The sequence below is a fragment of the Labrus mixtus genome, chromosome 10 (genome assembly GCF_963584025.1).
Source record: "Labrus mixtus chromosome 10, fLabMix1.1, whole genome shotgun sequence".
In the NCBI taxonomy this organism is placed as follows: domain Eukaryota; kingdom Metazoa; phylum Chordata; class Actinopteri; order Labriformes; family Labridae; genus Labrus; species Labrus mixtus.
In genome coordinates, this window is record NC_083621.1 from 22193143 (window position 1) to 22219025 (window position 25883).

The 25883-nt window shown below is 40.2% G+C and overlaps 1 protein-coding gene across 2 annotated transcripts in view; it reads right to left on the reverse strand.

Moving 5' to 3' along the window:
• The window catches only part of il1rapl2 (interleukin 1 receptor accessory protein-like 2), a 288013-nt gene that overhangs the window by 20242 nt on the left and 241888 nt on the right, over positions 1-25883 (reverse strand). For both annotated transcript variants that reach the window (XM_061048776.1, XM_061048777.1), the window contains exons 7-8: positions 11420-11552; positions 5626-5771 (exon numbers count right to left, since the gene is read on the reverse strand). In XM_061048776.1, the coding sequence (XP_060904759.1) occupies positions 5626-5771; positions 11420-11552 (279 nt within the window). The remainder of the gene's footprint in view (positions 1-5625; positions 5772-11419; positions 11553-25883) is intronic.

The window sequence follows — 25883 nt, forward strand, 5'->3', positions numbered from 1 at the left end:
CTTCTGCCTTAATGACTGCAAACAGCCACATCACCCAGAGGCGCTGTCTGCTCCGCACCACAGGTAAGGCAGCATTTTACCCTTTGCGTGTGTTTTGTGAATTAGACGGACTCTTTTTGACTGATTTGCTTAGGTTTGGGGGCCCAAAAGCCACGCAATCCTTTTTGTGAATCAGGCCACTATTCTGCCATTCATTTTGTGTCTCTGGTGAAATATACAACACTCATATGACCTTTGTCTTATCATTAGTTCATGTGCCTTCCTATAATCACAACACGTAGTAACTGTAGTTCTAACAAACCAAAACCAGAAGAGAAGATTTATAGACCAAAATACCTCAAAGTAGCTGTGTTGGTGTCCACGGCCGTTTAAATATACTTGTGACAACTGGAAAACACAACTCACCAAAGCTTCCTTATCCTGGCACAGTGAAGCGAATGCAAAACGCAAGAAGAATTCACTTTGCACACAAGCGGTTCAAGAGTCTGAGAGAGAGAGAACTCATTTCAGTATAACTTCAGCCGTCATTATCACAGGGGACACTGTGAGTGGTTATCTGTACAGGCCACTTACAAAGCTACACTAGGGAGGAGTAAAGATTGGGTCCACACCTTGGAGAGACTGATGCATTTACACCTTTTCAACATCTGGCTAAAATCCATCTTAAACCTCCTCCTGAGGTAGGTTGAGCAATTGTATTGATCAGTGCTTCTTGGGTGCATTTACACTTGGCTTTTTTTTATATGGGATGGCTTAACCAAAGTGTAAATGGGGCTCAAAAAGAATGAGTTACAGCGGAGTATGTGTCTCTCTAGAGTGCCCCTCTATCCATCTGGATGTCATTTTCTCAGAATCCCTCCTCTCTCCTTTCAGCTCTTTCAATCTGTCTCTGTACCTGCATTTTTCTTTCCAGTAAGACTGTCATCATGGTGGCTGAAGGCAGCTCTTTCTGCTCTGCCAGTTACAATAAGTGCATGTGCTTGGTGTGTGTATACGGTAAGTGTGTGTCTTTGGGTGAGTTGCGAATGTGCAACACAGACGCATCAATCCATAACCTTGGGTCATCGCGGGGTGAGCGCACACCCTAATTCAATCACACACACAGTGCATGTAATCAAGCTTTGATAACTTGTGTATGAAGTCAAGCTTACCTAACATGTGAAACTTGTGCTTTGTTTAGGTTTCCGGTTATGTTCAGGCGCCCAAATGTGACCTTAATAGCCAGAAGGCCTCAGGCCAGGAGACACTGCTACAGTCAGCTGGCTGGATAATCCTGAACCTTTACCAAAGTAGTCAATGAATTACAAATGACTCTTATAGAAATTCATGTTTTCAGGTTAGTAGTGGACCATGAACAAAAGAAAAGTGCCACAAGAGTTTAAAAAAAAGTTAAAGGACCATTTTGTAAGATATCTACTGAACTAAATCATTAAATGACCTCACTATATCACCAGACATTAAGGAAACATGCTGTGTTGAAGTGCTGGTTTCTCTGACAACAATGCAGCAGTCTGTATGTCCTCCTTCTAAGTTTAGATTCTGGTCCTGAATGGTCTGTTTTTGTTTGGACCAGAGAAGGTAGGCGGTTTTAAGGCACCTCCATACAGCTGTTTTGGACGCCACTCAGTTTGCCAGGCAAAACGGCAAACCAACAGGTGTTGCAGAGATGGAAGCGAGCAAGAGAACCGGTTCAGATAGAAGTGATTCTACCTGACCTAAAAAGCCTCGACATTTTTCTAATGAGATCCACGAGAAGAAATGTGCTCAAACTAGGATCAATATTGGAGATGCTTTTGAAAAATGGAGAGAGGTCAGAACACAGAAAGGTTTACAGACCGATGCAGAGCTGGATAAACACTGAAGCTTCGACATGGCAATATTAAATGAGCTCATTTAGTGATTGTGTGTGTATCCGTTCACTGGCTGCACCTGCAACTTGTGTTGTTGATCAGACAAGACAAATTGGGAGCATTCATTTAAAGACTATAACTTTAGTTTTTGGAACCAACACAGTGCTCTGTGACCAACTTTGTTTGGCTAAGTTTACAGCGACAGAAATCAGCATGCTAACTTATGTTCATTTTCTGCTTGTTATAAAAAGCAGCTTCCAGTTGATACCTGCATTACAAATGCAGACACAGTGAAATGAATTTGTATGCATCAGATCTCCATGGTGCCTACACACACAATTCTTAAACTTTTTTCATTTTAACCATGTTCGCTCATTTTCTATTGATCCGAGCTCACATGCATGCCAAACCATGGGGTGGCGGTGATAACAGATAAACTGTGATCCATTGCACCACTGCTGCACACGCATGAGCAGATTATGCTGGGCTACAGCATCTCTGTCTTTGCTTTAGTATAAAGCTTTGCACAGGGATTCATACAGAGTAACCTGGATTTGTTGAGATAATTACAGTGTTAAGTATTGAAGACCCCCCACAGCTTCCACCCTGACCCCTCTGGAAGTGCATGACTGTGTGATGCCATGTGTGCGTGCTTGTGGCCTGTGAGAATCCCCAGGGTGCTAGTTAAGTATAGTAAGATAGATTTGACACCCAAGGCATTCAGCACAAGTCAGACAGGGACTTGTCCTGCTCTCTCCCTCCTGAGATGTCTCTCTTTTCTCTTTTTTCCTTCACTTAGTCTCTTCCAATTGTCTAGCACACCCCTTGCCTTCCCCATCTTTATCTCTCTGTGTGCATCTATTATTTCTCTCTTGTTCTTCATTTGCCTGCCTTGTTCTGCCTCCCACTGTCTCTGTGCATGTTTATCTCTTTCCATATTGCCCAATTCTTCCTCTTGCTGCTTCCCTCAATTACATACATTTGTTTCATATAGAGCATTCATGCAGCCTTTCTTTTCCCAAAGATTTGATGAAACAGAGACAATTCATCTCTTCCTCCTGCATCATTTAGCTATTTTCTGTTCTGGCTTTTCTCTCTGCTTTACTATTCACTGAGTCAGAGGCCACAACCCCAAGAAAGAAACCTAGAGAGACAGGCCTGTTCTCTCTGTTCATCAGATGAGCGGCAAGATAACAGAGCTGCTGCAAATGTTTCTACAAAGGGATCTCTGCCCTCATGCAGTTTTCAGCTGAATATTTATAGAGGCAACTATGAGAGATTTTCTTTTTTCTATTTTGTCTCCATCCGTCGAGCTCAGAATCTTTGCCGCGGTAAATCTTCCACAAACTTTGTGGAGATTAAGTGACAAACAAACAGAGTGTTGTGGCTATAAAATCTTATTCTCTTGCAGTTTCTTCTGCCATATCTCCGTCTTTATGATTTTAAAAAAAATAACTGTTTAAGACACAATGCCCCTTTTTTGGATTTGAATCTCAAACTTGTTAAATAGTTAACTATTTCAAGCTCCTGTGGGGAACTTTCAGTTGTTGTCAATTCTGGCGCCCCCTGTGGACAGCATAGTACACATATTCTCTTTACTGATCTTGTCCAATACATTTTTAAGGAGTCTTTTAACGAAAACATTCATGTGACCAATTCCTTGACAGTCAAACATATCACTCACTCTGAAATCGTTTCTGTAAAATGTTAAAAGTCGGTTTCTTCACTGAACTCTTCATCACTTAATTTGACATCAACCCTGCTGCAGAAAATTCAGGCAATACAAACATTAGATTAGAATTGCCAGTATTCTTTCTGATGGTCTAGTGTGCTTTAGTAGCTCATAAAGAGGCAACAGTATTACTCTCAGTCTGTTCCATGACCAGTTTAAAACTCCTCACAGGACCTTTAATGTAAACTGTGAATTACAGTGCTGAGGAACCATTAAAACAGTGTTATTCCTGCTAAAATAAAAAGTGAAATAAAAGATTGATATAGTGGGAAAAAGGCTGTTTTTTACTGCCAAGGTGATTAAATAAGAGGCACCAACTTTCATATTGTTGCACTATATATAGAGCGACCAGCAGGGGGTTAGTGTAGCTTTTCTTTTCATTACCCTTCATGCTGTACCGATCAAAGTGTCTCCAAATCAGACTTCACTGTTCAGTTTGTAAACTACACTTCACACTCTTTTTTCTGTTTCTTAACGGCACATGTATGCATGCTCAGCACTTTTATACCTTCTTTGCCATGAGGTGTTTGCTTGTGCACTGCATGTAGATGTAGAAATGTAAATTTGATCGAAGGGCTCACTTAACCAATAACCAGCAACTACTTTTACAAAAGGTTAGAGAGTGAGCTGTCCACTCACTTGTTATTTAACATTCTGGTGAACAACATTATATGACATCGAGATATTGTTTTCAATTATGTACTACTCCACTGTCCAGCAGGTGGCAGAGTTGTGTCTGTTACTTTGCATGTAACAGTCAAACATATAGAAGAAGCTTCAGTATGTAGTTGGAGGCCGTGTTTTTTCAGTTCCGTAGAAGCACACGCATGGTGCTGACATGTCAACAGTTTGAATATTCTGCCAGCCCTGCATGTGGAGTAATTAAGTGTGGTTTTCTACTCCTAAACTAGGTTACAGTCCGACAGGTGGAACATTTACAACAAAGTACAAGTGCTGCATTTGGGGCTAATGTTTGGCTTGAAGCAGGGTTTTAGCAGTTGCGATTCTAGAGTCTGTTGGGGCCCAAGACAAAGATTCACAGGGGCCCCCTGCAATGGCGACTCTGACTCCTGGTGGTGTGCACTCGACTAACTAATGCACTAATGTTAAACTTCACAGAACAAACATCATAATGTAATGCAGAAGTTATGTTATTCAAGTGTCTCTCCCCCATAGTTAAGGCTGGACTAGCAGCATTCAGTTATTTACTAATATATTCAATCATCATCATCTGCTCCATGTACCACTTACCTCTGTCTTTTTGTTTTTACTCCCACAAGGAAAATTCCTCTTCACTTTCCGACCATCACTTTCATTGTCCTCCTCAGGTTTTCAAACCAATGATGCATGCTTCACTTAGCCGTACAAAGTCAGAAGGGGCCCCCTTAGGGGTACTACTGTCACTGCAAACTTTACACATTTTGAACCACTGCTGTAGTTGAAGGTTTGTCCGCCCTCAGGGGCCCCCTACAGGCCTTGGGCCCCAAGCAGTTGCCTGCCTTACCTGCTGATAAGCAGCGCCTCTGGGTTTTAGACTTACTGAGCGCTTGCCTCTCCTGCTTTCCATTACTGACTTGCTGGTTTGGCAAATCAAAAACTGTATATGAATTATTGGTTTCTCAATTCTGTATTCTGTTCTCTCTATTTTGGGTAATGTCATTTAAAATGTATTGCAGTAACCGTAATGTCTTAAAATAATTTGCTATGTTATCTTCCCCTTTACACACAAAGCTACTAAAAGGGATGCCACAGGGCTCCTTTCTAGGCTGCCTCAACCTTATCCCGTCCTACCTACAGCCCATTATTGTAAATAGTTTTTTACTTGGCTGCTAACTTTGGGTCATATTTATGTTGTTCATTACGTTGGTGACTAGTTCTAGGGAATAAAAAAAAGATTCTGAACCTTACTGTCCTGTTTATTTAATGAGCCTTTTACTTGAAAGCAGTTTTAAATATTAAATCTTGCACATTTTCTCTTGTTTGAATCAACATGACTTAAACTAGAGGAGGAGAAGGAATGGGGAAAACAAGCAAGAGATCTACCTTTTTTCTGCAGGATAGCACTCCCGCTGCGCTTCCCTATGTGGTTCTCCACATAGCAGGTGTAGTTTGCCAGGTCCGTCTCCTCAACAGCATCAAACGTTAAGGATAGCTGCACCTCCTTCTCCCCTAAATGCTCCCTCAAAATCCTAGACAAACATAGAAAGAGGATACAGCAGTTAAAGTCAGTCAGATGGATCATCCCCTCTCCTGAAATGTACAAAAGGAGAAATAATGCAAAGGCTACATATGTGTTGTCCTTCAAACATAATTAGAGGTCAAAAAGAAAGAGGAATGACAAGTGCTTCATTTTTTAAGAGACCTCACGATACATGTATTCTAAATATGCAAATGTTTTTTTAGAATAAAAGAGGACAAGGGAGGAAGAGGAGAACTGAGGAGTGGAGGCGTATGAGTTATAGAGCAGATAAAAAAGGAAAGAGGGAGCAAGGCTGCATGTGTAGAAAACATTGGCAACAGCTGGAAATAAGCCTTTCCCCTTATGGTGAGGTCACACTCCACAAAAAGCCTGCAAGGAGGAGGAGGAGGAGGAGTGGGAGACTCAACTGATGTTTGGGTCACGGCATGCACCCTTATGCCTGATTTAAGGTCGGATGCGGCCACATCCAGGGGGATCTGAGCTCAGGACAAATGTGCTGATGTTTGCAGATTCAGAGGAGTCAGCTTCAGTGGTCCAGTTGAATCAGACGTCAGATAATTTCTCCAACTCTTCTAAACCAATCAGAGTCTGTATGTATATTGTATGTATATGTATATTTTAGCATGTTTCAATCATGCCAATGTATTTAGAAGTAAATTTAAAACATAGAATATTACAGTGGATTCAGAGACTCATCACGGAAAACACAAACACTACAAAGCTTTTAAAAGATTCAACAAGAAATAAAAATAACAACAATTAATCATGAGAGGGAAAGAGAGAGATGATGAGAGAGTTGATGGGAAAAAGTCAAATAAACTGAAATGTGATAAATTATAAAACAATGAATTACAGTTAAAAACAATGAAAAAGCCAGAACAATTAGATATTTGTTTTGCGTTAAAAGGAAATTTAAATAATGTAAGCTCCTCTGAGATCCTCTGGATGGAATTACTGGAAATTTGGAGACAATGCTGATAGCATCATCATGAGACATCATGCATACTACTAACACATATACACATGTAGGCAACAAAGCTTCTGACACAGTTGGCAGGGGCGTGTCCAGAAGGGTGGCAAGGGGTTACATCGGTCCCCCTTGAATTCTGATTGATCACCCCAGGTGCCACCCCAAAATCTAAATCTATGATTGGCTCTTTGCCCAATCAGAGGCGGATCTTAAGTTCAAATCTACTATTCTGGCTGTTTTTAACAGGCCAACAGGCCACTGTCTAACTTGTGAAGGACTTACTTACCAGAAAATGTATTTTGGCAGGTAAGACAATGTACACATAAATATTGATTTTGAGTCCCTAAAGAATCAAGCTAAGAACATGTATATGTTGCATATGTTGTGTTAGTTACTTACTAGTACACATGATTAGTGGCAATAGAATGGGTAAAAAAATTAAATCCATTAGCGTGCATGTGCCATTAAACATCATGCCAACCCCTCAGTGCCCCAAGTCTGTACATGCCCCTGACAGTTGGGTTAAATGTACATACAATGCGGGCTTCAACTTTTTGTCTGCATCAAAATCAAAATAGTCATATAATTTTCCTGAAAACAATGACGTGTCAACATCCTTATTGAACATTTTGACAAAGAAGACAAAAAAATGCAGTCAAAGATAAGATTATGTTTTCAGGAATATTATTTCTTAAGTTTACCACTGGGTTCATCCTGCCAGCTTTAGCCTTCACTCCTGTGAGTCTTTTCTGTTTCTGAACTTAAGCATTTTGTTTTGATAACAGAGATAGACACTTGTCTGCAATATGTAGGAACGGAAAGGGTCGCTTGTGGTTGTCTGTCAACTGGAATGTCGGAGGTTCGTTCCCCAGCTCCTGCAGCCACATGTCCCATGTGTCCTTGGGCAAGACACTTAACCCTAAGTGTCTGCAGCTGCTTCGTTGGCAGCGTATGAATTTGTATAAATGGGATTAGTTACTTCTGATGGTCACTTTACACAGCAGCCTCTGCCATCACTGTGTGAATGTGTAGGTGTGACCCGCGGCGTAAAAGCACTTTGAGTAGTCAGAAGACTAGAAAATAACTGTACAAGCTCAAGTCCAAGATGTGTTAAATATAAGGTTGTGCAAATTGGTGCATAAAAATTGAACGAAATGCATGAAAATCAATTTTTGGGGGATTTAAACTTGACAAAGCTTCCAGACAGTTCATAAAAATGTAGTTAAAAATAACAACAATTAGCAAGAGAGAGAAAGAAACATAAAAAAAGGATTAAATGACAGTATAAGGAAGAAGAGCTATGTTTCATTTATATGCCAATTGTAAATCAATTTGATGCTTTGAAGACACAACAACTGCATTGCCTGAATGAAAATGACTTCCTTTAATCGAAAGTTAATTGGTTATATTATTACGTCTGTTTTCATCTTTTATGCTAATTGTTGCAAGAAAGCTAAAAAATACAGACAAATAAACACAACCAGTATAAGCCACACCCACTTCACGGTTTCTATTCAACTGCAGATACCGACCATTTTTTTCTGTTCAAAAGATACAAATGGTGTCGTCTCTGCACACCCCTCACACCTACTAATCACAAGCAACTCATACAACCCCACAAAGAAATAAAATAAAAGAACTATCCCTTTAAAATGACGAATACAAAGAGGAGCAGGGTTACTGCTTCCAGGAGATGACTTGAGTCTTACTAAGCTGTTATATTGAGCAGCCAAACCAAACCAGCAGACAGCAGCAGGATTCTGGAAATAATGATCATATCCCCTGCAGAATCAGTGCTGGGGTCAGAAAAAAGAGCAGCCAGGCTTCAGTATTTTGTTATTTTTCCTCTTGACAGCATTTGGTTTGATTTGGCTTTGGCCACAGTAGTCCAGACAGTCTGGATTCAAAAACAGTCATACCAATAGGAGTTAACAGAGGCTACCAAGAACATAGATCAGGACATGTTTAGTAGATGTTGAATTAGCAGAAAGAAACATATCGGCCACTTAGGCTTTAATTAAAGTTCTATCCATTACATTTTTATAATAATCTGCTTTGTTGTTGCAGACAGAGAATAAAGGCCCTCTGCTCCTCTGTGTCAGATGTTTTAAGTGTGTCTGACACTCTGATGTCTACCAGGGAAGGGCTTTATAGCTTACTGGTAAAGGCAGTCACTTGCTTAAAGCCTCAAAAAAAACATTTCACTTCCACTCTTCCATTCTACTGTAAAAATGTCTTGACATCTGCTATTTAACACACTCATTCATGGATTTCATTGCCACTACGTAGTTAAAAAAAAGCACACCTTCTGCTCATCTTAGCTTTCAAATAAAACCTATAGGTTTCAATCATGTCTACATCCATTAATTAAAGACTTATCATTTAATTCAAATCACGTATGCCAATTATTTTACAAGTAGCCATAAACCTTATTTCCTCAAGCATATTGCTTTTTTCACTACTTAAAGGTCACATAATGTCTTCCTTTTCAACCAGTTTAAAGAAGTCTAAGATCTCCCCATAACATGTCTGTGAAGTTTATTGTTATAAATCCACTCTGATCCTGTTTTTGATCATGTCTATAAACCTCTCTATTTCAGCCCTGCTCAGAAGAACAGGCTGTTTCTGTGTCTGTAGCTTTAAATGTTAATGAGCTGTGACTAACCCCGGCCCTCTGGAAGGGCTTGGGTGGCTCAAGCTTTCCCGCTCCATTCCCTATTGTTTACGGTGAGAAGTCAGGGCAGAACAAACACCTAGCTGTGAGCTTTGTGATGTCACAAAGGGAAAATCTCCAAACGGCCTGTTTGAGCACACATTTTCTGGAAAGTGGAGCAGGCAAAAGACGAAGAGGATGGACTTTTCTCATCATTGTGGGGTTTGTAGACAGACTAGGGACACATATGAGTGTTGGAAAAATATGGTTAAGTCCATTTTGCATTCTATGTGACCTTTAAATCTTCCCCAGCTCTGATGAACCAACCTCAGTGTAACTGATACTGTCCTTTTCTGTCTGAATTCATACTGTATGTTAACTGAAATAAAACAGTCCAGCTGCAACTCCCACGCTGCACATCTCCTAATGTGTACCTCATTTCAGTTTGGTCCTCTTCTGTGCAAAAATCACTGCAATGCAATTAAGGGATTTTATGCATCATCATGTTTTTCTTCTACTGCTAGCATAAAATCCACTAAGCCCACTGCCACTACAGCTCAGTCCACCATGACCAGCTGACCCTACAAAGAGTGCAAGCAAGTTTCTAAAACCACTCTGGACTAATTCCATACAACCATAATTGTTCAGTCTTACTCCCAAGTATCAGCTCCACTTTATCACCCACTTCACAAATCACAGGATTCCTTAAAAACACTGACACCTGCCTTTAATACGTCACATTTACACACCTGTATCAAAAAAATACATAGAATAGGGACTGTGCACCTGCTATGTCAAAAAAAGGCTGAACTTCAAGCATGCAGGAGAATAGGACATAGGGGGCAGTGTTGCCTTCAAGTGGAAATACAACAAAAGGACTGGCTCGAGTTGTGTTTTGTAATTATGAACCGGTCTCTCAAGACCTCACCATAAATTCCTCATGCGTATATTTCTATATCAGTTCGCTGTGGATATTTGCTTGTTCATGCACTAAAGGCGAAATGTGGAAAAGAAAACCCTGAAACTTAAGACCGTCACGCTAGTATCAGCCGGGTGTTCTCTCTATTAATGGGATGCTGAGAGTGTCAACAGTACTCTCACGTACAGATAGATAAAAAATAAAATCATTTCAGGGTGTCATGGAGGCCACTATAGTTTTGGATCATATTCAAACAGATAGGGGTGTCGAGAATGGGTGGCTGATTTTGAACGTGGACAGATTAATGCGCCCCACACAGCAGGAGCCTGTCTTTTACAGTGTGATTGTTGAATTTGGAGTAGCTGTGATTGAACAGAGCAGTCCAGAGGACAGAATAATGGAGCTCTCATCAGACAGTTGTTAGTTTAAAAGAGAAGACATGATTAGTTCATGATCATACACTAATGCTCATGAAGATATGTGCGAGCTCTATCTACATGAAGTATATTATTTAATTTTCAGAGGCTACTGATAGGCTTAGTGGTTGTGTATATTTTATTGCTGTTATAACTGTTTAATTCTTTTTCCTTTCCTCCCTCTTTTCCCTAAGACTGCACTTTGGCTGTGTCCACTCATCAACATCCTGATTCAAATACAATTGAAGGCACATGATTGGTGTATCGTAACTGGTAACAGTAAATAGACTTATACCACAGTACATTGCTCCCAATTTTTTAGCTGGTTGTTTTTTTACTGCCAGTTGTTTGGCTGCTTGGTGTTGTATAGGTAGCGTCAGTCTCTCTCCATCCCTCTCTCTCTCTCTCTTGGTTGCTCAGTCACTGAATGCATAAAAGGTTCTTTTGAACTGAGAATATAAAGGTGTCGTACACGGGCAGGAATGGTCCTTGTGCATACTTTGTAATCCTCCTGGCATCACTGAGTGACCACCATGTGTCGGTAATGTAAAATATGACTTCTAGTGTGTCTTTTGCTTCATTTACAATAACATCTATTGACGTTTCTTTACCTTGTCACCTGTAGAAAAAGCATTTTGTCTATAAAGTATATAACTTGAATTGACAAAGACTTATTTACCTGACTTCACTTTCTTTTATATGTCCCGCTAGTTCTTCAACAAACTTTTCTCCTTTCATCCAGTAGATGATCGGCCTTCTGTTTTCTCCACTGTAGCCAAAAAAGGCCTTGCAGTCCAGACTGAGAGGCATACCTGCAACACAAACACAACAATGTCACGATACGACAGCACATTTGTTCTTGGTGGCTCAAACAGGCACTGCAGTCTACTGCAGAGGGGAAGACAATGCGGTGAACACAGCTATACATATACATGTTGTGACTTTTCATGCTTGCTGTGAAAGATACAAGGTTGAGAACTTTTTTTGCGATCACATTATTATTTAGATTTCACTTATGACTCTCGTAACACAAATACCATAAATAATTACAGAATCTTAAGAAGGGAGGTCCAAACACCTTTCTTTTTTTTTTTTAATAATGGGGATACCATACCCCGCCCTATAGAGATAGAGCTCAAAAGATGATCTGAAGGATGTGTGTTCAGTTATTAGAAAGATGGGGAAAGAAAGAAAGAAAATAGAAGGAAGAGATAAATCGGAAGTTAAGAAAATCACTTTTCCATGCTGTTTTTTATTAAAGGAGCAATATGTTACTCTGACACCTAGTGTTTGAAATGGGTATTGCAATCCAAAACATTGGAGAGAGCTGTCTCCCCCCACCCCCTACTCTCTGTAGTCAACATGGCAGCCATGTGGTGGACACTAAAGCTTCAGTGTTTATCCAGCTCTGCATCGGTCTGTAAAGCTTTCTGTGTTCTAACCTCTCTCCCTTTTTCAAAAGCATCTCCAATATTGATCCAAGCTGACAAGACCATTTGTGCCCCGTGTAGAGTGAGTTTCACCACTTCTATATATATATATATATATATATATGTATATATATATATATATTCTTTTTTTGGGGTGGAGTGAGATAAGTTAGATTTAGGAAGTTAACAAAGAACATTTTGATCATGCTGGTGTGTGCCCAAATTCAATTACTGTACATTCTGATTATGAAATACACCTTGTATACAATTGATCACACCAGACAAGCTATTGGACTGTCGTGTTGAACTTTTTCAAGACTGGATGTTATGAAGCAATATCAGCTGCTGAGAATGGTTTGCTTTATAGTCCATTTTTACTTTATTGGCTATTTTTACTTTAGGGGCTCAATGCAACAGTTTCTGTGATTCAATATAAAATGTGACTCTTCTTTAAAGGATTTAACAATACTGAGATCTGACAGACATACAGTGTTTGTACAGACAGTATCCAGACTTGCCTTCACACGCCCTCCTGTAAGACCTTGAAACCACCACTGTGTGATTACAGCTATCAATGGTGATGATGGGGCATTAATGAGCGTTCTAATGAGCGCTACCTCGTTAGGCAGTCAATTAGCAGATAATTATGATAGACCTCAGTTTTAACGTAATGATAGCTTGACTGTACCAGCTCAGTCTGAAAATAACAATGAATACTTATGTTCTGTGCATCTTTTTTTCAGTTGTCAGAAAAACGATTCAAGAAATGTGAACACAAATATTTGCATAAAAGAAATTCACTGCTGACTCTAAAATTGCCCGTAGGTGTAAGGTGAGTGTGGCTGGTTGTCTGTCTCTATATGAGCCCAATGATTGACTAGCAATCAGTCCAGGGTGTACCCCGCCTCTCGTCCACTGACAGTAAGTATCGGCCTAGCCCTCAGCGACCCAGAACGGGAAAAGTGGGATAGATGATGGAGGGATGGATGAACATTCACTGCCACAGATTTGATTTTTCACAGTGACTTGAATGAATTCAATTGATTCTGTGCAAGTTTTTCCTTCTCCTTGTGCAAAGAAACTTTCAAAAGGTAAAATAAACATGAGGATTTGTCTATGCAACTGTTGTTATATGGAGACAACAGATTGTTGCTTCATGTTCTGTTTCATTGCATTACTGATTCAGATTGATGAAGAAAAGTTAGAAGACTTTTGTCAGTCCTTAACCTCTATACTTTATTCATCCCTGAGGGGAAATTCTGGTTTACACTGTTAATGAGAGACATGCTTCTCACACACATAGGCCAATATTACACATAAACAGGACCTGTGGACATGCATTAGTGGAGAGATGTCAGAGTGAGAGGCTGCACATGAAAGAGAGCCTGACCAGTTGGGGGTTCGGTGAATTGCTCAAGGGCACCTCAGCAGTACTCGGTAAGTAGGGGGCACCTCAGCAACCAGACCAACTTCAATACTTTGAGCCGTACCGAGACACCGGCAACACTCCGGTTCCCAACCCAAGTCCATACAGACTAAGCTTCTGACACCGCTACATAGAAATGTAGAAGCTACAGGAGTCTGTTCTGGTTTTCATTTGTAGTCCCAGCTTTATTAACCAATAAGGTACCAGCAGGCTTTGGTGTATGCGTGAGAAAAAGTCCGGGTGGACAGCAAAAAACAGTTGAAATGTATCCGCGCTGAAGACTTCCCAGCTTCCATTGACGTATTCTTATGATGATGTATTTGTTTTTATAAACAGATAAAAGTGAAGCTAACAATCTGTTCTAGATAAATCATTTTACACATCAGTCTGACAACGTGTCACAAAGCTAAGCAGCGTTTAGATACCCTGACTGCCTGGAATGTATCATAACGGCTTGATCAGACCTCGATTCACCAAACAAACATTTTAAAAGTAGTTTTCTTCACCTCTTGATGACAGACATGACAAAGCTTGACTTCTTATTTACAAATCTGCAAAGTGATGCTGTTATTTTGCTAATTTAATTCCTGTAAATTGCAAAATCAAAAGAAAATCTGTTTCTGTTTTTGGGCTCAAACCGCTAGAGTTAGCTCGAGTGAAGCCGCTGTATAACTTTACACCTAAATTGAAGCCCAACAGATGGATGGGCACTACTTTAGGATGTTATAGACCAAGAAATTACTGGGATTACGTTACAGACAGAAATGCTGCATAAAAAAAGGAATTATTTCCTGGAAGTTGTCACTACCTGCTGGCCACGCAGTAATTATAGAGAAATGCTCATGTAGTGTCTCTAAGATGTTTGAGACGATTGGTCAATTTATACTCAAGAGAAGAAGTCAAGAGAATGAGGTGGTCTGCTAACTTTCAAGTTGTTTGTGATGGTGGGCTCTCGTGGTGTTGCAGCTTGCCTTTGTGCTGAGACAAGCAGCATGCTCTACTACACACACACACACGCACGCACGCACGCACACACACACACACACGCACACGCACATGCGCACACACACACGGAGCTTTACCTTTAAATATATGTGTAGTTCGCTGTGTGTGTGTGTGTGTGTGTGTGTGTGTGTGTGTGTGTGTGTGTGTGTGTGTGTGTGTGTGTATAGTTATGCATGCTCCCCAATAATTGATTAGCACCCTGAGGGTGTTTGTGTTCTCAGCATGTTCAGGTGATTAAAATAATCAACTTTGTTTGCATTTGTGTGGCATGAGAATATGTGTAGGTTGTGTTTGAGACTAGTAACTGTGGCTGTGTGTGTGCATTTGCATGTATGCACGCACGAGTGTGTGTGTGTGTGTGTGTGTGTGTGTCACTCTCATTCAATCAGTAAACCATTCCTGACATGTAGCTGAGATGACTTGTCATTTCTATATGCGGCAGCAGGCTTCTTACAAGAACTCCAAAGAAAGAGGTTGTTGCTATGTAGCTGTTATCAGTGTCAAAGAATACCAAACTTTGTACCTTTGATTGATAGGCGCTTTTTCAAATCTGTGCATCATCATTTCACACCACAGCTGAGTGTGAGCACACGTAGACCTTATTTACTTTGGTGTGAAGTATACTGAAAGAGCTCTGCCAAATCCAAAGTGAGGTTGTAAACACAAGTCTCATGAGTCATGAGTCCAAGCCCGTCTGACTCCAGTCCTTGTAAGTTGAGTTGAGCCTGATGGACTTGTCCGTGCTCTGTAAAGTAGCTGTTCTGACATTCACAACACGTACGCGCACATAAAGAAGCAGCTGAATGTGAGCATCCGTCCAGACTGTGCTTTGCCCTTGGATGCTTTTTTAATGCTGCAATCCATGCAAAAGGAACTGCTGGTTATCAGAATCTAACATCTGTTTCTTTCAGTCTGTCTGTTTATTTCAGAATTTGGGTAAAATTGTTGCTGGTAGTGAGAAGCTCACCAACAAGAAAAGAAAATGTTTTCTTGTTGTCTTGTTTTTCTTGGCTGACCTGAACTATGTGCTGATTTATTACTGACCTAACTGCTGCTTTACAAATGTGATACTTTAAGAATGCCGCTGCTCTTCTTCACACACTGTTTGCGTTTAACTATAACTTTCCCGTACGTAATAACAACACAACGTTCCTCCAGATGTCAGAATTAATAGACTTGGATTTAATTTGCTAACCTGGAGATATAATAGGATAACCCTTTATGAGAAAAATGGACACACAGTCACTCTCACACACTGAGGGAATTCTACATCAGTGAAACTGTCAAGTAGGTGTGATGGGAAAGGTCTTAAATTAATAGACTTCGACTGTAAATTATTTTTATATTTCTGTCATCTGTGATTAAGCCCCTTCATTAAACCATGGCCTACTTATCACCAAGATTAATGTTAAATAAAGGTTATTGAATTGAATCGTTCCTATTCCCCAGATATCCGTCGGTGTCAGTGTGTTCCTGAAGCCTATAGAGATGGAAACGTTTTCAATTAGCTCAAACGATAAAAGGTGAAGCCAGTCAAAGTAGTTGAAACATCACAGAACAAGAGGTATTCATCTTGCACATCCACAAGTCCTATAAGTCCTGTTCATGTTGCATACATGTCTCTCTGCTACCGATGTATGAAAACTGTTGGAGAGGAGTCGAGTGCTCTTTAAACATAAAGTGCTTTCACACTTCCAGAAAACTCCTAAAAAGCTCCTGCTATTTCCAGGAAGATCTATATGTGTGAACGCAAACAGCCACATTTTTTCACCTTGAGTTTCTACTGCCAGCCGCTTGTTTTTTTTTCTTCCGTAGCACGTCTGAGAGAGCTGATGTGAGAACGTAGCAGGATATTCTCCGGAGAATTCACCTCGAGCCAATGGGAGGGAGCAGTGACTCTTGTATTCTGTGACTGCTGCACGACGCATAGTGTCTGCATGCGACCGCTATGATCTCCGTGCACATAATCAAACTGCTGCATTACGTTTTTCTGTTTGCCAGTATCTTCTCCGCTCTTTTGTTGATATTGTGATTCTGTTGAACTACACATAGCATTGATATAAAGGCAAATATTCTCACTATAGCATCGTATTGCGGACACTGTTGCTTTGTCCGCTACTACTGCATTTTCAAGAGTGCATACTGTATGTGAAAATGGCTATAGGGACATTTCTTACGTTATATTTCCAATGGTTAAAAAAGGTTGATGAAATGGTAGGATGGCTGTTCTTCTCCACCCACCTTCCCATCTGTTATTGCAGCTAAGAACCTAGTCACTTTTGACAGCTAGTTGCAGCCAGACCAGGCTTGAGCACATTGTGTAATTCTGGCAGCAGCACTGCTCCAGTGACATGGACTTAACCAGCGCACTGATCCTTTCCACTTAAATCTTACATCTGTGCTATAGAGAGAGAAACATTCTGCAAGAACTGCGAATGACTGTTAAAAAACCCACTAGTGGTCTTAATAGGTCCAGATAGATCCTATAGAGCCTTTAGTTTCGGGGGAAGCAATTATGACATTTTGCCTAACACTCCTGTCACATACCAGCGATTTTCAGACTCTCTAAATGCTCACTGGACACATTCTGTAGGTGGTGAGGAGTCAGGGGTGACATGGAGAAAGTATTAACAAAGAAAATGTATCTTCATTAGGCACAATGCAAAATAAATCTATTCAGAACTATTGTCATTGCTGGGCCCAGGTTTGAGCTGGTGGTGAGGAAAAAATTAATCATTGCATCAAGCAAGACTTCAATATTACAAACATAGTAAGTTGAATCAAATCAAACTCCAGCACCATTGATTCACCAAAGAACAGACTGATGGTGATAAAGTGATGATTCTGTTTGGTTTTGTTTCTCCTCTCAGCAGGAGACGAGGCACACCTGAAGGCTCCACTCAGCTAATCGTCTTGACTATAATAGCCTGATCTTCATGTGTGTGGTTTAGCTGCCTATTTTGCAGTGTTTTGTCATTTGTAGATTTTTGTACTAACCTGTTTTTTTTTTTTTATGAGCTCCGGTGTGCCTCACTGTTTCACCAGTCTCGGTGTCTGAGTTTCTTTTTCATCTTTGTGTCTTATATTTTGAATACAGTTTCATTCAGATTTTTAAAATATGGACAGTAAAGTCACACGTCCTCTGTCATTGCACATTGCAGGGAATGACATTGAATCAAATTTGCCGCTGACCCTCTGGGCCACTGGCTTTTTAAGATCACTGACCCCACCATTGTACCCACTGACCCAATAACAGTGGTTTTTATTCCCGAGCTAATTCTATAATCCACTTATTGTCCAAATATGTGTGTCAGCCATCTCCATGTGGCCGGAACTTTCCCTCCTTTCTGTTCTCCCTCAACTCTTACGGTGATCTTCTTTTCTTGAGATGCTGATTTTTGCCAGGCTACGCATTTTTTTCAAAACATTTAACCATACTAGTTTATTACAGAAAGTCTGTGTAACAACCTGAGTGTAGTGAGTGGGTACGCGAGGTGACAGCAGTGGGTGGTAGCTGCCTTAAAACTGACACAAGGGCGTGCAGGCTCTTATGAAACATTGATGCTGTGAAAGTAGTCAATCAGATCATTTCACTGACAATATGTTACTGAGTTTTATTTTGAAGGAGTCCAGCAGGCCACTTATAAAGTCTAGCCCTGCTTTAAAATCGTAGGAGAATAATCTTCTTACATATTTAAAATGCACATGCATTCTTCATTACATATGTTATTTTTTTCTAACTCACTAACTCATCTTTTGTAAAAACATCAAGCTCTTCCAGATTAATGTCAAACAAGCCCTCAGAGTAGTACAACTGCAACATTGTCTTTGTACAATTTGTAGAATAGGAGTTTAATACAAGAAGGACATGATCCTGACCTGGATCAGTATTATAATCAACCAATCCACCAATGTGCTGCTCCTGCAAATCTGTTTTGTGCTATGATACATTTTACAAATGGATATTTTACAAAATCCTCAAGACAATACGTTATGATTCTTTATGCTTTGGTTTATATTACCCCTGAAGCAGTTCACACTTCACGTAAGCCTGAGTAAACAGAAACACTGTGTGTATGACTTAATGACTGAGAGCAGCACAGATGTAAACGTACTAAATATATATTTCAGCAGAGACTGAGATCATGGTCCCATCATACACACACTTCAGTAGAGAGGAAAGTCATCTCAACCTGAAACAAAGATTGTCTCTTTGTACTCTCCTCCCAAACACACACATTATATCATAACTTATATGTCTCTGTCCATCTGCTCATTTTAAAGCATACACAGAGTAAGACCTTTCGGTAATCTGCGGGCCTGTGTGTGTGTGTGTGTGTGTGTGTGTGTGTGTGTGTGTGTGTGTGTGTGTGTGTGTGTGTGTGTGGACCAGGTATGTGGTGTATGGGGGTTGTCTAGGTAACAGCTGAGCGTTGGGTCTTGGGCTCCAAGGGAGCGCAGCTGCACATGGCAACACAGATGGTGCCTCACACAAGTGCCATACACTCAGATACAGACATGCACATTCACACTCTCAGGCCAAACACACACATGCACACATCCACGTGTCAGAGAGTGGGCAGCTCAGCTGTAACCTGGGAGGCTGTTCACGCTTTCATTTTGCCTATTTAACAGACATCCTGCCTCAAACTAATTATTCCTTATTCATTTGGAATCCTTGCTATTTCAACGGGAAACTGTGAATGGGGCAGTGACGGCCATCCAAAGTCAAACCTCTGAGCCATTACAGGTTTCAGGAATTCATACTATAATCCTTGTTTTGTTTTGTTTTGTTTTGTTAGATTGTGATCATTCCTGTGCTCATTTTTTCTGCTTTTGGCTTTCCTAGGAAGAAGATAAGCCTGGAAACTTGCTCTAATGTCACAAAAAGTTTTAATTCATCACAATCACAACGTTTCGACTGGAGGCCTTCATTCAGGTGATGATGTCATTCCTACACATCACTTTGCAGATCTTACTACGTGTGAAATGGTGACACAATTTTCCTTTTTAAATCATTAGAGGGACCACACCTGAAATACAAAAGAATAACTACATTTCCTGTGTGAATTCAGGTAGTTGTACTCAGACATCAATGAATTTTCTTCATTTAGCAAAGTAAAAAGTAATCCCATTATTAGTGTTTATGTGCACTGCATGCTGTACTTTAACTTTATTTATAGTCTTAAAATAAGAGCTGGATAAGATCAATTTCCTTTTCTCGGCATTAAGAGCTGAAGGTGGGAGGCCTATTGTTTGTTTACCAGAGATTAGATAAACTAACTTTGCGCTGTGCAAAATCAATAAATCTGCCAACGAAAGCAACATGTTGCCTTGAACTTATTTGATCCAAACACACACAGAAATAAAGATGGGAATGTGTTTGCATCAGGAGGGAAAGTTTGTTCTGCAAATGGAGATGACAGATTTGAACTGTTAAGTCAGTCAGGGGACCTTAACCCCCCTTTCATGCTAACAAATATGAATATCATATACTGACCTTAGCAGTTAGCAGAGCTATCGATTCAGTTAGCTAGCAGTAACTGAAAGCTCACTATGCCCAACTTGGACTTCTGACTGCCAGATTGTTTGATGTCAGGGAGTAATGTTGCCAAGATTTATCCCATGATGCCTGGAGGCAATCCTGGTACTGCTTTACAGTTCCTAGCTGTGCCCTACAGGCTTGAAGCACTTCTGATGAAGACTGGATTGTTTTTCTTCATGCAGATGTTTTCTGAATAAGCATCTTTACATTTAGCATTGTTTATTAATTTGCTGTGCAATTGATGTTAATGTAGTTGTTTCAGCTTTTTGCAGCATGTTTCCTTCGTTTGTTTCGGCCATGGCAGGTCTGTTGCCCTTGACAGCCACTGTATATGCATCCTATAAGGTTTAGCTTTACGGACGATTATCTTTGATGGGGCAAATCCCTGTGGTGATTTACTATCTGGAACAAGGCAAAATGTACTCGTATATGTCAGTGAATGTTCCTAGACGCGCATATTGCTTGTTTATTAGTTGAAGTATGTCACTTCCAACTTCCAAGGGAGTGTTGGGTATTTTGAAAAACCCTCCAACTTGGCTATCGTATTTTAAAGAGGAAAAAAAAGGTCAGGCATTGATTTATATTCCCTGAAGATAGATGGATGGATGGATGGATTTTTATTTGACATCACAATTACATTGGACGATCAAGATGCTTTGTTTGAGCACATGCTAATTCTCAACACCTGTCCACAGGAGACTTTTGAGAGGAAATAAATCTAAAGTAATAATGATGAGAATTTAAAATGTAAATATCATAGAAAGAGAAAGAAATAATGAGAAATAGAAATAAAAGATAGTGACAGAAATGACCCAGTAAGAGCTATTCTCCTCCTAGAGGGGGCTGTAACCACCAGCCAGTGATGAATATTCACCAGTCACCTTTTATGATGTGTCTATTGACAGCTCTGTTCTGGAAGATTCATGATGCACAGACCCACATTAAAACACTGTCACAAATGACAGTACATTTGAAATGATACAGCTAATATATTTACAATTCATGGAGAATCATGGATGAATATAAACGCTTAACGGTCTTCACAACATTTCATTTTTTATTGTTTTAAATCTACATTTAACATGTTTATAGAGATGTGACATGCTCAGACAGCACCGTGCAGATTTTCAATATAATCTGACATTAAAATCCCCCTGGAGAGACTGTTTCATAAATATGGGGAATTATTTCTGAAAACGCTGAGGCTCAATTTCCTGTCTAACCGGGAAAAGGAACAGGAAATGAAGGTTGGATAGAGACATATTAGATCAGAATGAATAACTATTTTTTCTCTAATTTTTCCGTCTTTTTTTTTTGTCTGTCCATATCTGACTTTATCTCTCTTCTCAGCCATCATTTGCGCTCCTCTGACTGGTTCATCCCTACAAACACACTTTCACACACAGACGCTCATATCACCTGAGGTGATTCCAACAGAATTAATAACTCTCCCAGGAAAGTAATAAAAGGAAATCTAGCCCCTCAACACACACACACATCCATATTTGGCCATTTCCCAACAGCTCTAATTAACTAAGTCCCTTATATGCTTCTATACCTGACATTTGATTGGCTGGGGGGCTGGCCTGGTTGAGAACTGTTTTAAATTAACAGATTAAATTAGATTGGCGCCCAATGCAGATATGCTTGACAAGGTTAATTAAATGACCAATCACGAGGGGCTTCTCAACGCCACTGAGAGATTCAGAGCTGATATCATTTGTTTCTAGCTTTCCAGATTGAGTCACAATTTAAGATAGGCAAGTGATCTCTGTGAGATTTTCAGGAACTCAGTGCTTTCAAAAATGTAAAATGTTAAAATATAAAGTAACTTGGATCATTACTTTTTGAAGCTTGATGGACAAGAACCAGTTGAGAGTAACACTATCACTCCCAATTTCGGAGAGCGCACGCCCTGTGCCACTGGCTCTGCTTCTGGAATGTGAGGGCAGTCATGAGCAGCTGTACACACATCACAGGAGAACTAGAAGATATTGCGGGAATAAAGAGAAAAACATGCAAACAGCATGTTGCTTTGTCTTTCTGAGGATGATTTGTTGTTCATTTACTACATGATTTTGGCATTTTGTTGATAAAGTCATTGAAAATACGTCCGTATATTGTGTTTTATTTTGACAGGACGCTCTGTTCATTTTCTTGTGTGACTTCCTGTCCGGGTCATTCTTTGATGTTTAGCTTGACCCCCAACACATACTCTGTGCGCGTCGCAGTCCGTCAGTGCCATACCCTACAGCTCCGTTCGCTGCCATATAGTCACTTATTGTGTTTCCACAGTGGGCCCAGCGGCCTCCGTCGACAATAGACTTGCAGCGTATTTGAAACAAAGTAGAGCGTAGTGGCACGCTCTGGAGCTGGACTGTGGCACTCGCTGTGGAAACGGGAAAATTAACTAGAGTGGCAGCGAACAACGGAGTATAGTGTGTGGCGCTGATGGGCCGCGGCATGCAAGGAGTATGTGATAATTAGGAGTTAGTTTTCATACAGATCATTCCAAAGAAACCTGAAGATTTTTAAGGAGTCCACATGTCATTGTCATCTTTCTGGAAGAGGAGTCTCCTGTTACCTTTACTCATTAAGGTAAACATTTGCTGCTCTATATCATCAAACAAAGGGTGTTTGGTGTGAAAACTTGGGTGCATTGCATTTTAGAAACTGTGTACTCTAAGAGGAAGAGGACAAACTTCCATCCCGGATGCTTTGGTTTCAATAATGGATACAAAACTACATACTGGCTGTCATCAAAGTTTTCATTGTCATTCTTCTATGTCCGCCACCAAACAAAATAATACCAGAAACCAAACAAACCATAATGCCAGAGTAAACTACACAACAGTGACCTTGTGAACGTGTTCATGGCTGACACGTTGCCAAAAGATTACCTGCTTACACATTCAGCAATTATGAAGCAGCATAAGCTCCTTCTATCACAGGACAGATGTAACTCTGTCTAAAAAAAGCTGATTAACAATAAAGGAATGAGCACTTGGTTGTTGTGGTTTCCTGAGAGCTGCAAGAAGGAACAAAAATAAGAAGGAAGTATAAAAAAAAAGAAAGAAGGAAGTAAAGCAAGGAAACCCACATGAGGTTAGGAGTGCTAATAGTTTTGGTCTCAGAGGGGTTGTGTGTGTGTGTGTGTGTGTGTGTGTGTGTGTGTGTGTGTGTGTGTGTGTGTGTGTGTGTGTGTGTGTGTTATGACAGAACTGGGTGGCAGGTGATGGCTGACTGACAGCTGTTACCCGAGGGCTCCTGAAACATGTTCTACTTCTCTAGCTTTGGGACAATGGTTAACAAAGTAGGCTAAAAGAAGGATTGCATAAAAATTACATTTAGTCACAGGATTGCTGGAGACATCTATGGCTTCAACAGCTCCAGGCCTGTGAGTGAGTGACTGGTCAATTTCAATTTTAAAGTTGCTCTCAGGGTGTTACAGATATTTTAGCGTTTCATGTCTTGGCAGCTGCAGGTAGACCGGAGAGAGAGAGAGAGAGAGAGAGAGGGTCAGCCCGTCTTTTGGAATAATGCCCTTTATAAACCACAAAAATCATAAAATATTATTGCAAAAATATTTTTAAATGATCAGGTGTGATTTATAGTAGTGATTCCTGGCGCTATTTTTCCACTCAGGCATTTATTATTTTTACTCACCTGTCTTACGGTAACAGAAAACAATTGGGCTCAGACCACCTAGAACCAGGTCTAAAGTCTAAAGCCTGTGGGGTTGTAAGTTCCTGATACTTATAGGATGAATTTAAAAGATGGGCTTACATTGGAGGGTTAAAAAACAAACTTCTACTGAGCTTGTTACACACACACACACACACACACACCATGCGCTCTCCCTCTAAAAAGCGTGCAGTGTATATGGTTCGATTTTAATATTATTTGAAAGTTAAATAAGATGGCTGGAGTTTGGTCAATTAAAGAAAATATATAAAAATCATCAGTGTGAATGAGTGCCAGCCTGCAGGCACACTTGGCTCCTAAAGGGAATGAGTGCTGCCACTCTGATCTAATTCGTGTTACACCCAAAACACACATATGTCCAGCAACTTCACCCAACCCTGTAGCACCCTGCCCTATAGGCATCCAGAGCGTGTGCAGTGTAATGAGCAAAATGGAAAAATCACTTAGTGGCCTTTGCTTTTGACAGCACGCTTTATGCTGCCAAAATACGAGGGCCTTTTGACTTGTCATAGTAGGGAAAGAACTGTTATTACTGTCATTAGCAATGGCTGAATCCTATTAAGGGTTCAATGCATAATGTCAGGATTCTTAAACAGAAGCAGCTATAATTAAGCTGTGTGACTTTTAGTACTGACACCTGTGCCTTTCACTTTGAGGCCATTCTGACTCTGCATCACACTTAGCTTGCTATCATTAGTCAGTGTAAGCTTATAAACCTTTCAAAAACTGCACTTCAAATTTTTTAAATACAAATAGTGGCTAAAAAATAAATGCAGAAGTTAGCCCCTTTGATTACTGAACTTTTCAATGTTGTTGTGTCTGAATCATTCTCTATTTGCAAAAATATTTGCTGAATTTCGCCTTTGAAAGCTCAAATTCACCATACTTGTTTTCAGTTTAGTCAGCTGCATTTCCAGAAGATTTGAAAAGCACAATATAACATGATCCATAGTAAGAAAAGACAATATAATTTAATCATGGCTGGCAGGAAGAGTTTCCTGTAATCCTTTTGAGGATTGGGAGGATATTGACCTTTAAAGTTGTGTGAAAACTTGCTGTGTATCAATTACTGTGTTAAGGTCATAAAACCCTTTAGAAGTCAACTCAGATGAGCAGCGTTGCACATTGTAGCAGCAGAGTGAGTGTTAAAGACCTCTTAGCCTCCATTATACGTCTAAGTGATGGAAACAAACTATTCCACTTAAGATTCCTCTTTGGCCTCTCTCCTCGAGCTTGCGATCCCTGAGCGGTTCAAGGCGTGAAAATGTTAAGAGGGTTAAAAAAGTGTTGCCCTTACACTAACACGCCAACAAACGCAAAGTTAGAGACACATAATGAATGAATGCTCAGACATAGATACAGAAGAAGATATGATTATTAAAGAAGAGCTGCAGAATACTTTTGTATATAATTTTGCCTTAAATTGTACAGTATATCCAGCTGACTTGGAAAATTGAGGACGGAAGCTTCCTTTGAGGATAGAAATGAAAAAGTGGTTAAAGGTGGAGTCAGTAAGGCTCTGTCTGGGCTCAGCGCTACCAGAAGCGCAGCCTTACTGCCGGGTTAGCATTTGGATTTTGGATTTGGATTTGGAAAATCTTTATTGTCCCCGAGGGGCAATTTGGTTTGCAACAGAGGTAGTCAATACATCCATAAAAACAGCACAATGACATAAATACATTCATAAAACATAACTACCATGGATATCATCATGATGGGCGTGAGTGAGTTAAGAGACAAAGGACCAACAGTCCATAGTAAAAGTGTACAGGCAACAATACCTACAGCTTATTTAAAAACCCAACAGCTGATGGAACAAACGACTTCAGGTATCTATTTGATTTCGACCTCCTTACATAAGTGAACCTCCTCCCTGGCGGCAGAAGTCTAAACTCTGCATGCAGGGGGTGCTGAGGGTCTTTGCCTTTCGAGTGGCTCTTACTTGAAAAACATGGCCAAGATCATTCAAGTCAACTCCAAATATCTTTCGGCATAGTTTAACAATATTTCCCAGCCTGTTTCTGTGAGTGAT